The 17585-nt window shown below is 36.9% G+C and overlaps 2 protein-coding genes across 2 annotated transcripts; both read right to left on the bottom strand.

Annotated features, from left to right (window-relative positions):
• Positions 1–3983: 3983 nt before the first annotated feature.
• On the bottom strand, positions 3984–17262 carry LOC108768296 (tubulin polyglutamylase TTLL4). The gene is made up of 4 exons (XM_018518679.1): positions 17201–17262; positions 7455–7511; positions 4993–6087; positions 3984–4696 (listed from the first exon to the last, which is right to left on the bottom strand). Coding segments are annotated over exons 1-4 (1743 nt in total). The 5' UTR covers positions 17203–17262; the 3' UTR covers positions 3984–4107.
• LOC108768301 (enhancer of split mbeta protein) lies at positions 12480–13920 on the bottom strand. Its single transcript, XM_018518684.1, has one exon. The coding sequence runs from the start codon at positions 13629–13631 to the stop codon at positions 13014–13016; it is 618 nt and encodes a 205-aa protein (XP_018374186.1). The 5' UTR covers positions 13632–13920; the 3' UTR covers positions 12480–13013.
• Positions 17263–17585: the final 323 nt, after the last annotated feature.

Here is a 17585-nt window from a genome sequence, read left to right as displayed (position 1 = left end):
TGATGTTTTTAATAAAGAGATTTATATTTGAGTGGGTATCCAATAGACTTACTGTCAGCTTCAAAAGGTTGAAAAAATGTGGATAGAGAAACATAATTATGCGAGACGCAACTCTGTAAATAATTGCGTAATACTGGAATGTAACACGTGCCGCAGTTAAATACATAGTAATGTCGAAACTACACTTGTGTAGTGAAGTGATATTAGAATGACTCGTGGACCGAGAACGGCCTTGGATGATCGTACGAGACCACCTCTATACTCGCGCCAACGATCATGATAAATGACGCACTAATTATGCACACGTGCGGAGGACATATTGTAATCGTACTTTACAATCGTCACGCGCGGAGTTCACGAGCAAGGATCGAACATCTAATCGGCACGGAGAGAATTAAAATCACTATTCATTGATGGTTGTAAATTACTTCACGTCGCTTTTACATATACATAGTATATTATTCGCAAATTCATGTTTTTTCATTCTTTATAAATAAAAAAAGTATTAAAATAGGATAATAAGAGACATAAAAATATATATTGTTATTTTTTATTATAGTACACTTATTGTCAGAGAAAAAGACACAGCAAAAGAAGTCGTAAAGACAATTGTACAAGTTTTACGTAGAATCAAGTAAATAGTTGATTAAACTATACATTTTATAGTTATGAATATACTATAAATTAGTACATTCAACTATGTACAACGTACATTAATTTTACATATAAAACTTGTATATCACTTTTACAGTTGCTACTATTATATTTTCTCTGCCTAAGTATAAACCGATGCCATATATTTTAATTCACATATGATTTCGTCGCTGAATAAGAGCGAACTAAATTCTGAACCACGTTTCCACGAAATAATTTTTCATTAGGAATTCAACCACCATATCAATTTGATCAAGTGACAAAGCGCAATTCGTACGTTATATATACGTACGTGTGTGCGATTTAATGACTCAATTAAGACTATTTTATAATTTCAATTTGATCATCTGAAATGGACCAAAGTGCTTCAACGCACAATTCTTGGAACTGATGTAAAATCATTATTCCGGATATGGTTCGCGCTTTTTCTGGGTCAGATAGAACCTCGGACGAAAAGTCGGACGGAAGGTAGACAAAGAGTTCTAATTTCGTTAATGGATGGCGACGTAAAAAATGTGCGTAACTACCTGTCCCGTATTTCCAACGGCAGGGGTCTCCTTGAGATCTGTCCTCACGTAGAAGAGACGGGGTCCTTAGCCTTACGTGCTATCTGCGTTGTGTTGGTTACATAACGCACACGCGGCCGCTCGCATGAATGAATACATTCATAAAGACGGGTCCGGCCGGCTTAGCGCGCACGTCACACACATATGCGGGGCTACAATCTCAATAAGAAAATACGTCTATTATGTCGTTACAATAACGATATCAATTCGTTGACCGTCGTGGCACCGAGCGGAGCCCATTGTCTTCAAACGATAGTAGAGTGTCCCCTGACCGGTGCACCATGTAAATCGCCCTCGAATAATTTTGCCTCCGAAATCTTGAGGCCAGGAGTCTGAAGTCAACGTCGTTCGAAAGATAATTATTATATTTTTCATCAATTATTATTATATATGAAGCGTTTATACTTTTTTTTCGAAGAAAGAAGATCGAAAACGAATTTGGCGAAAGTAACGCCAATATACACTGTTATTTTCTTCGAATATTTACAAAATAATTTATATTTGACGCAGATCAATTTACATGTTCTATTTTACTACATATAAGAAGATATTTCCGTTGCATTCATGTATAAAATGTCAAGGGTTAATATCAGAACATTAATCATCGCGACGTAAGATTACCGGTATATAATTATCCTTTAACGAGATGGAAGATTTGAGCGAATCAAACGCTGTCTTGTCTTCGTTTTTGAAGACAATTGGTTTGGTCACTCTATCACAGATCGTACTTCCTCCGGACAAAACTGATATATGATATTTTAAGTGACGGAGTACCCGGCCAGTAATTGAATTTAAAGGGCGGAAGCGAAGAAATCTGGTCCCCTTTCGTATTAACCTAATCAAGCGCAGTTGTCGGTACCGCCGACTGTCGCGGTCACAATAGAGACATTAAATTGTCAGTACGGATTTATTAAACCCGGCGCGGTTACAGCCGTGAAACCGCGTAGATCTTGGACGGTTCGTCTCATCGTCGGTATTATATCTGAATGTTTGTAACTAACGATTTCACGTACAGTTGTAAGCCTCGAATATACAGACTTTAAGATATGTTGCAAATATATTAATAGTGTCCAGTTCTATCAATATAGATTAACTTTAACCCCAATTTAATTTACTCATCATCTTTTTCTAACTCTTAGAACTTAGAAAAAGATAAAAAGTAAACTAAACCGAAGTTACTATTAATTTATATTGATAAAATTAATTTCAATTTCAATTTAATTTACTTTTTATTTTTTTTTAGTTCTAAGAATTGAAAAAGATAAATTCCACTGAGAAGTTAATTTAAATTGGTAGAAATAAACGTTATTAATCACTTATGATATATTTTAGGTTTATTTTATCAATATAAATTAACTTTAATCTCGGTTTAACTTACTTTTTATTTTTGTCTAATTTCAAGAATTAAAAAAGATAAATAAATTAAACTAAGATTAAAATTAATAGAAATAGACATAAAATCCTAATTTTTTACATTTTATTAAAATCGTTTTTTTAAACACGTGTATTGTTATTTATTAACTAGACTTTTGTAAATTTTGACGATAAATCAAAAGGAAGATAGGGCGAGGGGTCATTTTTCTATGCCACCAGAGCAGGTGTTAGGCAACTTTGCTCTTGTTGCTGGAAATTACGTACGGTCGCTAACAAAGAGATTCATCGGCGGCTTTGAGTCTTTTTTATCGCTGCGGTTGAACAACCCTCGTAAGAGTCGCTATTAGGCGTTCAACATTCATGCGAACATCTCGTCGTTCTCGGTACGATGACTTGTCAACAATTCACCGTGGTCGGTATTTCGTGCAAATGTCTCCCTTCTTTGGGGCTGTCATGCTTATTTGTTCCTTATCATTGAATTTAAGACAAGTTTTTATCAATAATGAGCTTTTCGTACTATATCGACACATACGTTAAACTGACTGAAGAAATAAATTCAGGGCAACGTCAGGATTTTATTAAATTCATGAATAATGAATTTTGCGAGTCCTAAAGTTTTTATGAGTATCTTTAACAATCTTTCACAACATAGTCATCATGTTAAAAAGAAATAAACAAATAATCTTTTTGCTTACCTTTACGCGCTTGATATCTTGAATCTCCACTTGTAAAACCTGTTTTTAAAATATCAAGTTAAAACCAAAAATATTCACAAGTTATAATTCGAAACAGATTTTAAATTTCAGACTAAATTGTAAATTTTGTCTAATTTTGTATAATTTTCATTTTTTGATAATAACATAAAAATAAGCTTGTATCTCTAAAATATATATATAATAGCAAATTTATTATTTTCTAGATAAACAGTTTTTGTTTGAGAAATCTGTTTTTAAACAGGAAAAAGAAGGCCGAGGATTATTAATTCGCAAGGAATGATTAATAATGCGGTGTTAATAATCCCGCGCCTAATTAATGAAAAATTGTTTATTAAAGACAAATTTCATTACAATAAAGTAAATTCGCACAACCGTGGGAAAAGGCACATAATGAATTTGGTTCTTGGTGAACCAATGGACATGGAAATGGTACGTTTACCCGTATACAACAAAGCGCATGTAGCATGCGAAACAAAAAGAATTCCACACGATAAGGCTTCGATAACGGGAACGGCGTCGCAGCTCTGCGTCTTTTTGATGTACCATCGTTGTAAAGTGACATATTCAAAGAAAAAGATTACTATCTAAAACAGTGACGCGCAACCTTTTCTTTAAGGATCACTTTTAAATAAATATATATATATATATATATATGGGTAAAATTTTACGGGCTGCATAGTGTTTATTTCGTTTAGATAAAATAAAAAATAATTTTATATTTTTGGCTATGATTCGGCAGACCACAAAAAATTCACAAGTGAGCAGCTTGCAGCCCGCGAACCGTAAGTTGCGCATCACTAAAAAACTTGTTCTAAATGATACTTGGTCTTACACAGCTTTTGCAATCGGGAGATTCCCTCCTCCCGATTATCACCGTACTTGGCCTCCCACGCATCAAATAACATATTGTAGTATCTTGGAACATCAAAGTACTGCAAGTATTGATGGCCGGTGGTAGTAGGGAAAATCTTTTCAAAATTTCCCAACTGTGTTAACTCATCCTCATATGTAATCAAATGTCTCACATCATCAGGAGTAAGATCATCAATTATTTCATCCAGATAGTCCTCCCGATTTCTCAGATTCGCGTACAAGGATTGCTTATGACGTTCCTGGTAGCTAAGGGTAGCTCGGTGCAGTCTGTAATCTTGGCACACCGGATCTAATTGATATCTTTGGGCTAGTTTCTCCGTTTCCTCCGCCGGTACGCATGTGGGCAGTTGGTATCCGGCCATATTAAAGAGGTTTCTAATGAGGGGCCCCTTGACCGCAATGTCGAGAGGCGAGGAAGACTGTAGAGAGGGCGATATATTCACCTCGAGTAACCATGGTCTTCGGTTCTCGTCCAGAATAATATCGATGCCAAAAAGTTCATAGCAACAATACCTTAGGATTTAATAAAATACATTACACACACATCAGAAAAATACTGAGTGATATAAGCAAAGTAGTTACATGAACCAATTAATCACATTTCAGCACAGGAAAACGAGCATTCTATATTGGCCGTAAAATCTTATAGAAGAAATTGTTTACAACATATTAAATTTTTATTTTTTTGTCATTTAATTATTGCAATAGTAAAAATCTAAAAAAACGTTAGCGCCCCCCAAATGTACATAACAATAAAAATAATAATTTATTTTATTAAAAAACGAATTCAACGATTCTAGAAATCTTACCTCGAAGATGTATTGGCCTTCGTTAGAGTGTTGATAGAAGATTCGCCAGCTATCATCGTCTTGATGACAATGTCCTTTATCGATTTCCATATCTTCGTAACATTCACGTTTTCTTGCTCGAGATAGGACCACAGGGTTTTCAGGGTCCACTTATGACCGGTGCTAGAATCCACAGAGTCGTTACTGGTGTAAGTCGCGCTGGTCTTGTTGATGCTGTAGTTGGTGAGATGCATGAAACGATCGCTGAGGTAGTTAATGTCGTCGTTGTACTTGACGGAAGCGAAGCGTACAAGGCCGTCTGGATATATGTAAACCTTAAGCGGGTTAAAGCTGGTGACAAACACGTAGAGTCGCAGATCGAACTTGGCACCTCGTATTAGCATCGGCCGCGACAGATATTGCTGCACGACGACGGCGCGTTTCTTTGGTATTTGGGACCAGCGGTGGACAACGCGGATCCCAGTCCCGCGGGCGGACGCCGGCGGTTTGATGATCCATTTCTCTTTGCCGCCGTTTTTCTCCCACACCTGACGGAACATACGCATATCTTGAGGTAGCACATAGGTGCGCGGCACGAAGCCGAATTCCCGCTTGCCGTACTTCATCATCATCCGGCTAAGATTGCGCCAGAGCCGATCCTTTCGGCCGATCTGGAAAGTGCCAGGAAAATGGTTGACCTTCTGCGATTCCTTCAAACTCTTATAGGAGATGGACTTCATGTGCTTGCCCCAAGTGCCGGACCAATACCGACATTTCTTCATTAACCGGTAACCGGAATTCACAACGGTGCGACGCACTAATGTCGGTGTTACCGTAGTCAGGTGCCACTTAAGATGTCTCGTTATTTCATACGGCAGTGCCGAGCCAGTCTTGCTGTCAAACAACTGGAAGGCGATGTAAGGTGGCACATTATCGAACAGGCTTCTACGGAAGGGCAGTTTGTTCTGTTTGTCACCATCGATCGACAGCAGATCTCCATCGATATCGAGGTCAGGCACGCTCTCCTCATCGTACTGAGTCTCGGCGCCATCAGTGCTGCTCGCAATGCTACTAGTTTCGTGCTGATTATATACGATTACATCCATCTCGAATAGCCTGCAACACATGGGGGGAACAAAGGATTCGTCATGACGCACGGCAATTTAACTCTGACACTTCGAGTAATTCAACATCCTTTACATTTGTACATCGGTATCTCTTTAACTCTTAAACAATCTCGTTTCAAATAACGGCAGCAGCGAATCGATGCAATTATGTAATTCATAATCGTAGAATCATGTCGATTTGCTGCTGTCGTAATGTGGACGTCTTTAAACAATTAAGGTACCAATGAATACCGTTAATACGGTACAGAATACCGCTACCAAACATCTCCAAGAAACAGAATTGTTAGAGATGAACATGTCACAGTCAAGAACTACAATTTGCTATGATTGGCTGAGCTTCATGTATACATATGTCGATTTAATTACCGAGATATTGCAATCGTATCCTTATTATTATTGTTATAAAGAGATGCTTCCTGAAAATTTTAACTGCGATTACAAAGAGTGATCAGTTTTCTCAGACCTTAAGGGCATAATTGAGATTGTAGATAAAATCAATTTACTTGTTGCAGTGAAGAACAAGATTAATACGTAAAATTCGATTAAAATTTAACCGGCAGCCACGTCAACTTGAACAAAAAACTTTTGTCAGAAAATTTTCTCCGTAATTTATCGCTGCATTCTATCTCAAATCCGTTTCACATACATAACTCCACAATGCAGAGCACTCAACATAAACAACAACTCCACAATGTTACCATTACTTAAATTTTTTTAGTCGATTTAAAAAATTTTAAAAATTACATCAAATTTGTAAATTAATATTTTTATAAAACATACGTTTTATAAAAATATTAATTCACAAATTTGATGTAATTTTTTTTAGAAACATATACTTCACAAAAATTTTTATAAATTATATTTTAAATATTCTTGGCCATTGTGTATTTATTATTTATTCTTGAGAATTATATGTATGGCTCACAAAAATTTTTATAAAACATACTTTAGATATTTTTGGACATTATGTATTGATAAAAATATTTAAAAATTTAATATATTTTTCCTGAAAAAATAATCTATTGTATTTTTTTTTACATTCTTTAACTCATGACCTTCTTTGGTTTGATAAAAAATTGCATAGTAAGACAACGTCAATATATAATAAGGATCATAAAGATTGAAGGTCACAAAACTGAATGCTGTAAAACATAAAGTCATAAAATGTTATTATCCCATTGGCAATTACGCTAAGCAATTTCTGCATAACAGCAGCTACGAGTGAGACTATGATCTGTCTAGATCGAATAATGCTTCGCGATCGTATCAATGCATGATATAAGCATCTTAATATACGTATTAGAAAATAGCGCGTGCACGATCATGAAGGAGTTTTGTAAAAAGAAAAATACGTACCAATCTGTATTGTTCAAACGCCAGCAGCTACCAGCATTATGACGACGCCACAAACACCTGAAACATAACAATTAATTCGCGATTATTACAATTACCGAGAGATCATAATGATGGATTCTTAGAAGGATGTTCTTCGTACTCTCATTGATAACAGGATTAATATTTCCTTGTAGCATGCATGGAAATTTGTGGGGAAAATATTTCGAGAAACGCACGCAAAAATATGGAGGTAATAATATCTTAACCGATCTTAAAAAACACAGCCTGCTGATGTGTAATTGCGAAATCGTGAGGTTAAATATCGCGAAAAAATATGTATGGAGTATTTACACCATAGCAATAATTTACGTTTTGATAGACCATTACGGATAACTTATAAGTCAATTCAAAGATCATCGAAATTTGAACTACCGGCAAATGTCGACTTGCATTTCACAATCTTATGCAATTACGTTCATCCCAACTTTCTAAGCATATTTTCAATATTCCATACATGATTAGAACATTTGTGTTGCGTTAGTGTATCTTATTTTAATTTGATGCATCTTATGTTTACTTTTATTTGACTTATTTTTATATATTTTATTATTATTATATTTAAAAGACAAAAATATAAAAAAATAATTCTCTAGTGGCTTCTTTTGGTTATTCAATTCTTTTAATACGCTTTAGCTAATTATATTGAAAACAATTTTTGTTAATAATTTAAACACAATGTTACGTTTCGTTATATTTAAACTTGTGAATCAACCGGCGGCTTGTACATCTCAATAATTACGAATGTAATCATTCGCATGCGAATAGCGCGTCTGTCTGTTGCTTGAATGAGAAGTCGGTACATGTCTGTTCGCGTGCAAAATGATAGATACATTTTGCTGTACGATTGTATTTTTAATGAGACAGTATTGTGGATTAGCGGTAATTTAAAAAAATATTCTGCTATAATTAATACTATCTATCTTAGAAACTTCGCTTGTCTTATTTTTTTTCGTGGACTAACTTTTTTCCTGAAATTTTCGTAATTTTCTATTTGAAGAATTAGTCTTCTCCTCAATGGAGAAAAAAGTGTCATTTCCATTACGATAATTTCACAAATTCTTTGAACGAAACATAGGCTACGTTCGGAAACGTTGCTCGGATGCCGAGCGATGTTCCCGAACGCAGCCATTATCTGTAAAACCCGACAATAGATAGGAAGATAAGTATCCGAGTATAATACTCCAAGATAGGAAAATATTGATTTTACAGTACATTATCTACAAGCATTAACTCTTATCTTGTTACGATTAACAATCACAAAGCTAAAGTTACGACACTTTCCCTTCAATGATAAGTTTACGGGAAGGTACAGGTAGAAGAATATACTCTGCAGAAATCGTAAAATGGATAAACGCGATGATAGACATCAGGATGCAGATGTGCGTATGCGGCAGTTAAATACAAAAAGCGAGAGCTGTCAATTAATTCGCCGCCGCGAAACGCATGTTAAGTAAATATGCCGGCCACCGTGTGGCAATTAAATACTCGTTATCGATCGCGCAATCGCCGGAACACGGTAGTGCATTAATCGGAAAGTAAGACAGGGGACTCGCGGAGAAGAAAGAGTTAATTTTCTTTCGTGGCCTACTTACGTAAAATCAAATTAACGCGATGCTTTAAAAATACAACCAGAACGGAAGACTCGAAAAAGTGTGAAAGCGTCGCGCCCATCGATCGCCGCGATTGATCGATGACTTTTGGAGCAATTCATTCACTTGCGCTCTGCAGATTATTCCTCTTTTTAAATATTATTTTTTAAATAGATCATGATTCCAATTCATATAGAAAAAGTTGACCATTCGATTTATTTTAGACTAATGCATGTTAATTAAATCGGAGGAAAAAATAGAGATTTCTAAAATTAGTTCACGAGGTTTGGGTTAAACTAATAAAAAAAGCGAGAGTAAAATTGCTTCCTGTGGAGTGCGTGTACGAAACAGACATTGTGTTTTTGACGCCCGTGGAGAATGAGGGAAATTGATTAAATCGTGTTTTAAGATTGGGATGCAAGAAAGCTCTCGTATTAAGTCGCATAAGACGCATTAATATTCATGTGTCAGTTTCGCCACCTCCGGATACAGTACCCGGACGGCTACGGCAGGTGACAGGCGGTTTTCGATTTCTTGCAATGTCGCATGGCGCGATTAAAGCCGCCGGCCAAACATTGTAGCCTTTTGCATGCAAAGGTGACTTGCTGTAGCGTTTTCGTTGCAGTGCTGTGCAATTTAAAGCGATTTAATCTTGTTGCATCCCCTGTACCGTAACTTCCGTGATTTTTTGGCGATACAAGAAGTGGCAAGACCGTGCCTTTATAATTGGATATGGACATAAGAGTTACGAAAATATAATGAAATATAAAACACACTTTCCGCTTTTTCTTTCAATGACAAACTACGTTTTCCATTACTTATAACCTCAGTAATTTTATAATAAAGCTTTACGCCCATAAGATATGTATTTAATGCAAAAATTCCAAAGTTATATCGAATATTTATGTATCATATAATACGTACATACTCGATTTATTTTATATAAACTAAATAAGATATCCCAGAACAAAAAAGATAACTTTTTATTCTATACAGGGTTGCCATAGAAAACGAATTTTAAAATTCTTTGACTTTTCTAGGTTTTCCAGATAAAAATGGGAAATTTCCATGATCAATATAAAATATGTAAAAATTTTAACATTTAGAATCAAGAATTGCAAGAAAGCTAGCTTATAATTATAATAAATTTGGCTATTGGGAATTAGCGCTGTACTATGTGCGCCATAAATTTCAAATTGTTATATAATAATGATTGTGATGCAACCTATGCTCAGTTATTACTGATTTTGTGGTAGTGCTTCTTCTGATATGGCTTTCGTGTTCGGTTATTTTGGTAAACTACTCTCTTCTTCTAAACTACTGTTTAATTGTCTGAGCGTTTGTCCAACATAGGCTGCATTACAATTTTCTGATTTTGTACATTCTTCTTAGACAATTTTGGAACCGAATCTTTATAAGCATAACAATATTATTGAGTTTGTTCATATTGAAGAAAGAAAGTCTCATATTTAAATCTTTGGTAATATGATTAAATTTGTTAAAATTATATTCATTGAATGGTATTGGTGAACCAAGAATTTTTTTATTTCATCTTCATTGCCAGTTTTTTTATTTTGCTACACTAATGCCCGTTTTTGCCAATATAGATTATTTTAATTTTCTAATCTTTAGAACTCTAATCTTTTTCTAATCTTTAGAACTAAAATTTGATAAGACGGAGAGTAAATTGAACCGAGATTAAAGTTAATCTACATTGATGGAAATGGGCATAAACCTATCATCGTGCCCTTCTTTTGAGAAAGATGAGACAAAAAAATTAGATATCTTCCCGAACATGTTGGTTTTTGGTACCAATCAAATTTTATTATTGTTGTTAGAGATAAAGATCGTGATATCAAGAAAATTAATTCTGTCAGTACCCACTTCAAGTGTAAATTGAAATATCGGATGGAATAGATTAAATTTGTCTAGTACTACATTTATCATTGTGTCGGTACTGCCATAACTACGTCATCAATGTATCTGTAAAAGAACCGAATATCAAAGTTTAGTGTCTCGAGAACCTATCTCTCCAAATCTTGTACGACTAAATCAGCTATCACCGGGAAAAACGGTGAGCCCATTGGTGTGCCGAATATTTGTTAATAAATGCAATTATCAAATGAAAAGTATATAGAGTTCAAAGCTATATTATTAAAAACTCAAAAGAAGCTTAGTAGAATAATAAAATTTTGAGAGCAAATTCAAGCTAACAAAAAAAATTAGTATTGGAAAAAAGAATGCAGTTATGACGAAAAAGAGCGATCAAATAAAATTAACGAATAAAATATAAATTTTAATTATTTTATTTTAAAAAAATCATTTAAAGTGCACGAATTTTGAACGTATTTGACTAAACGTCAGATATAATATTTAAAAAATTATAACAATTATTTAGAATAGAAGCAATTCAAGGGAATTGTGAGTAAAATTCCAGTCTTTTATATTTTCTTCTGACTTTTCCCGGTTTTCCATGACCAATTTCAATTTCCCTGACTTATCTCGGTTTTCCAGGTCTGTGGTAACTCTGCTATAGACTAAATAATTAATTTCTTAATCGCAAAAATATGATCCGTGATTTACTGCGATATATATTTAATCTCGACCGTTATTGTCAAAATTTATAGTAAAGTGGATGATTAATTAAATTCGTTCAAATCGAGCAATCGAGCTGTTACTAATTATAAACTATGTGGATTATTTTTGTATATGCTGCTAAATGCTTTTAGATAAATTAATAATTAAGTACCTAATTGAAACGAATCGATGTAAATATGAATATCAATTTTTCCTCCTTTTTATATTTCGAAATATATTTAATGACTCTTTTGCTATTATCAATAACAGCTTTAGCAAACTTTTTTCTTTTCCTTCGTTTAATTAACTTATAATTTGCACAAATATTAAATTTCTTAATCGCAATATACTATTTACGATATACTGTGATATCCAATTTGGATCGTTACTTTCAAAATTTAATAATAAAATACAAGATTAATTAAATCTATTCGAATCGAGTAAAATGTATAACTGTGTTAAATTATGCAAATTATTTTTGCATAATATATTCTACAAAATGCTTCTTAAATAAATTAATAAATAACTGAATTAAACAAATCATCACAGAATAAATATCAATATAAACTTTTCTTTTTTTTACATTTTAAAATATAGCTATGTATTGATTTTTTTACTATTATCATTAACTTAAATGTAAACATTAATTTATTATTAAATCATTAAAAAAGCTGCAATAGATCTTTTCTCTTTATTTTTTCGTTTATTTATAATAATTTGCACAAATAGGTATATTAAATTTCGTGATATGAAGTTATGAATTTGAATTCTATAATATAAATAAGAATGTACTCTTTGAATGAAGTGGCACTTTTCGCTGTGTCATATAGCTTTTTCATATACTTATGATTCCGTCGTTATAAGAAGATTAATAAAGAAGAGAAGGATATGGAATATATTGTGGGTGGTGATTCGATATCATTTATCATTGAAACAAGACGTTTATTGATGATGATGATGATACTGCCTGACGGCCTCAACAGAGACGCCGGATGGCTTTACGTCGAAAAAGGTTCTTAAACATAACAAGTTAACATCTATATAATAGTCGCTATGTTTTACAAGAAAATAGTCATCTCAGGTACAAAATGGAACCCTATCACAGACGTCACTTAAAGCTTTAATCACCTATGTACAATGCGACCGAGTAAACCGCGTAAAGAAGTAAAAGTTCTCAAAGAATTCTCAATGAGGCTTCGCAAAAGTTTCTTTTGGAAGACAGCGATTCGTCGTTTTCCTCCTCGCGATGTCATTCAGCGAGAGGATCCTTTGTCATTGGATTGTCCGTCTTGATCACTTCGAACGTCCGCTCCGGAGATCTCAGGATGGTGTTCGTTGTCGTTTGATTGCCTCATCACCATGGTCTCCAGACTGCGTTGGAAGACTCCGAAGACTCACCGGAGGAGCTCGCGACACTGACAGGGCTCTGCGGAGGAGTGTACACGTTCTGGGGCACGTTCGTCTGACCCGTCGGCGCTTGAGTCGTCTTCGTCGCAGCTGCCGAGGTTGCCGTCGGCAGCGCATGCTTGGTACCAGCTGGACCCTCCAGTCGTCGAAGGCAGCCGCCGAGGTGTCGCATGAGTTGGGCACCCGCGGCGGGATGCACCGCTGCAGCGACCGGCGTCGATAGGAAGGTTGACACTTCCTGGGCGCACTGGGTGAAGCCATCGCGGAATCGGTCGGCGTAGCTGTTCTCCGGCGTGAGTGTGAGTCTCCTGGCGGCGCGTAGCGTATGAAGATGACGCACCGTCAACTCAAGGATGTCTGCCTTTTCCAACTTCGCCACGTTCTCACCTTCGGCCTGTAGTGCGGTCACCATCAGATCCTTCAGCTCGTCCAGGCAACGATTGATACGGGCACGTCGTTTGCGCTCCAGCATCGGCTTCATCACCTTGCGGTATTGATAAGTGCGCGACACTGGTTCCTCGTACTCCATACCGCTGACCGGCGTGTAACCCGTGTGCGGTGACATGATCACACTTTATATTGTCACTGGTCACAAAACAAGGGATAACTGAGTCCAGTGAGAGTGGATTCTTCTGCGGATATCCTGCGTGGATCCCGGGCCGAATCACCGATCGACGATCCGATCAAGGCTCTAGGGGAATCCGCGGTGCTCTCTTGTTAACGTATATCTCCTAATCGGAAATAGTTCGAAATCAAAAGCACAATCGAAAATGTTCGACGTTTATATTATTCTCTATTCGAATAGTACTGTCTCGCTGTTCTCGGAGTGCCGAGAGTGCGTCTGAGTCCGTACGTATTCGTGACGGTTCTGAAGCGCTGGTGGGGTACAACCCGTTATTTATATACCGCGTGATGCCCCACCCGTGCCGCCGTCGTCCTGCGCCCCACAGCTGGGTGACGGAGGGGTCCGAGGGGCACGGTGTGCTGAACCCTGCAGCCCGCGTGCACGGCCAGCCAGCAGCAGCCGTAGCGTATCGTGGGAAGCTCGCGGGCCGGAGCGTTCCCACAGATCAGGGGGCCTGTTGGGGCCTGCACAGGTTCTGTGCCGCTTAACGCCTGCCGGGCCGAAGAGGGGGGGGGCCCTCCTTGCGAGCGAAGAGCGCGAGCGTACGCTCGCTCGCGCGCGCGCGCGCACGGGAGGGGACACTTTGCTCACCGAGAACACACCTGCACGCGGTGCCCTGGCACGACACGACGCGCCAAACCGCGCCGAGAAACACGGGCGAGAGGCGAGAAGAGGAGAGCACACGCCACGACGCGCGACCAGCACGAGGACGACTCGCGCGATCCGTCGCGCGGTAGAGCGGCGCGAGCCTCGATCCTCGCGCCGGAGGTAAAGATTATCGCGATTGAATCTATGAAAGATGCCGCTTCGCGAGGATATGGGCTAGATTGAAACATAGCGAGAGAAAACGAACTTTCTCGCACGGTTTCAGAGTTATTTGGAGATATCATTTGCCAATCGTTTGTAATTTTCAGTGACTGATGTGCCTTCTGTTATATGAAAATATATTATACACCTTTATTCAATAACACAATAACAATAGATAAAACTGATTTTGCATATAATGCAAATACAATAAAAGATAACTTTAAAAGTTACTCACTACAAAACTATCATTTTAGTGATTAACCCAACAGCGATAGCGACAGAAATAGCGATAGCAATAGCGATAGGAACAGAGGAATTCAACATACGGGAATGCATGTTAATGTACATACGAACACGGAATAAGACGATAGCGATAAAATTCCGACGAGTTGGAATTCTGTGTCTACCAATCAGCGTCCAGATTTTTCATTCTGTTTATATGTGCTATAACCTTGAAGCGGATGAAAGAATATACTACAGTCTTTACACTGAAAGAAAAGATTGGTTGCTGCAGCAAATTAGATGATTAAATATGGTATAGCATTTTTAATTGGCTGTAGTAACCAATTTTTGGTTGCGTTAGTCAATCGAAAACCTATACTGACATTGCGGATAGGCTAACACAACCAACAATCTTTTCTTTCAGTGTATACGAAATCAGATTGGTTGACATTTTTTATTTCTTTCACGGCATTGTGCAACTGGAGGCGACAATTATACTATATATCACTTATTTCTAAAACATTTCTATTGCTATTTTTATCGCTGTGACCTCGCATTGTGTTTAGGGCTTAAGAGATATATCTATACTTTATAATCGTGCACTGAAAGAAAAAATTAATTGCCGTAACAATTTAGATAGTAAAATATGGTATAGCATTTTTAATCGGCTACAGCAACTAGTTTAAGCCTACCCGCAACGTCAGTATATGATTTCGATAGGCTAACGCAACTAAAAATTTGCTACTACAACCAAAAACTGGTTGTTGCAAGCGATTAAAAATGCTATGCCATATTTTACTATCTAAACTGTTGCAGCAACCAATTTTTTTCTTTCAGTGTGCGTTTTCACTCAATTATTATACATTGAAATACAAAAATTTAGAGAAAAATGTCTGTAAAAGGAGTGTTTATTCGATCGTGCCTGCGGACTAAGATAACGATGTTTTCAATCGAAGAAACAATATTTATAGGACATCTAAACACCGCTGTTGGTTCGCGCGCTCGAGGCGCATGACACTTGTTGATTTACGTCGGATTACCACCGACGTGATGCACGTGTACGCGCGTGTCGGCAGTACTCCCGGCACTTCCTCGGAGTGAATCACGTCTTGGCAACGCCGTGTCGCGGACTGGACCATTTCGCGTTCCTCTTCGTGTGGAACAATAGAAATAAACATCACGTACGCGGCCTGCCCACGCTTGTCTCATCGCGATTATACGAGATCATCTGTTAGATTGTCTCTGTTGCGTTACATCATACGAATCGCTGGGAACGTATTATAAAGATTTATTTGGGAAAAAAATTCTTAAAAAGTTTTAATGAATGAATTGCTTCTATATGGTAGTTCTGTATCTAGAGAGATAACGGACGGTGTCACTGGACGGGTTTAGCCATAAACTCTTCTGTGTGGGAAAAAAATTCTGACATTAAGTTAAATCACCTTTCTGTTCTGCGACGAAGAAATTCTGTGGACGTATCCTTTCTATCCAGTATATTTTCTGAATTTTTGACTATAATTAACCTATGATCTCTTCCTGCTTTTAAAAGATTTGCGTAACTTGAGAAAGTTTTGCATATATTCCACTCGAGATCAGTCTGATATTATAGAGAATCTCTCGAGGGTTTCTGACAACCGGTTCCGGTGCAATCGGAGCGGGGAGCCCAGGAGCCGATGTTTTGAATTATAAACGTACGTTCTTAATGATCCGCCCATTCTTGGACTCGGACGGGCCTCGCTTGTGGGACTTAACGAGGTGTTTAGCCCTTTTGGAAGCCGATATCCCAAACAAGGCCCCGCTGAGTGGGCCGGTCGAGTATTTATGAGCCTTGGGTCTAAACGCAAAAGTAGCTAGTCGCTTCGGAAGTATCCGCGCGCGCGCGATCCGGATAATACCACGATGTGTCGTCTTCATAAAAGGAAAAAGAAAAATCAGCTTTTTCAAGCATACGATCGCCGCTTAATCGCCGATTTGTTCGTGATTGCGATGGAAATTGATACCAGTGGAATATTTTGTCGCAAGAATTTTTAGAACTCGAGAAGAAACCCTGCTCTCGGAAGACGTTCGCCATAATACCTTTGTAAGTGAGAATCTCTGTGGGAGATAAGTCTGATCCTCGATTTTAAAAGGGTGGTTAGTCACTAAAATTCTTCACAAAAGATAGTATAAACTTAAAGATAATATTTTAGAACGTCCACTTTTTCTTTTTCACCCTTTTGCACGAGATCACTGAATATTATTCTCTCTGTCAGTACTTAACAATGAGAAATAATAAAAAATGTATTACGCAGTCATAACTCTGTTATAAAGATAATATTTTAAAATAGTCTATCGTAACAACAAAGCCTACTTTCTCTCTTCAATTCCCTTTTAAACGAGACATCACTAAATATTATTCTTAGTATTTTATAGCAAGAAATAACATAAAAATATATAAATATCGTAATTCTATAACATCCTTTAGATAATATTTTTCTTACATCGGTTTTTTTCAGCAATTATCCTCGTTTCCATACTGCACAATGATACAGATCAAAACACTTCTCTCGTTGACATTTAACTGCGATACAAGAGGTTTCAACGAAACAGTCTCAAAACGCTCGCGACATATATCTTATTCTGGCAAAGTGCCATGCATCTAGATGTGCTTGAGCAATTTCGTTAGTCCATGCGTGTGTCACGTATTTATTATTAACCCTCTAGTAGCAAGATGGACTTTCGGAATATATATTTGGATCCAGTTTTTTTTATTTAATCAATATACAAAATAAGTTAAAAAATAATAACACATAAAACTTTTTTCCCTGCTTATTTGATGAAAACATAATATAAAGTTTACTAACTGACTTTAAATAGTAGCACTAA

Source organism: Trachymyrmex cornetzi, unplaced genomic scaffold (genome assembly GCF_001594075.2).
Source record: "Trachymyrmex cornetzi isolate Tcor2-1 unplaced genomic scaffold, Tcor1.1 scaffold78, whole genome shotgun sequence".
Taxonomy (NCBI): Eukaryota; Metazoa; Arthropoda; class Insecta; order Hymenoptera; family Formicidae; genus Trachymyrmex; species Trachymyrmex cornetzi.
The sequence above is the reverse complement of the archived record's forward strand: the minus strand, read 5'-3'. Positions and strand labels throughout refer to the sequence as shown.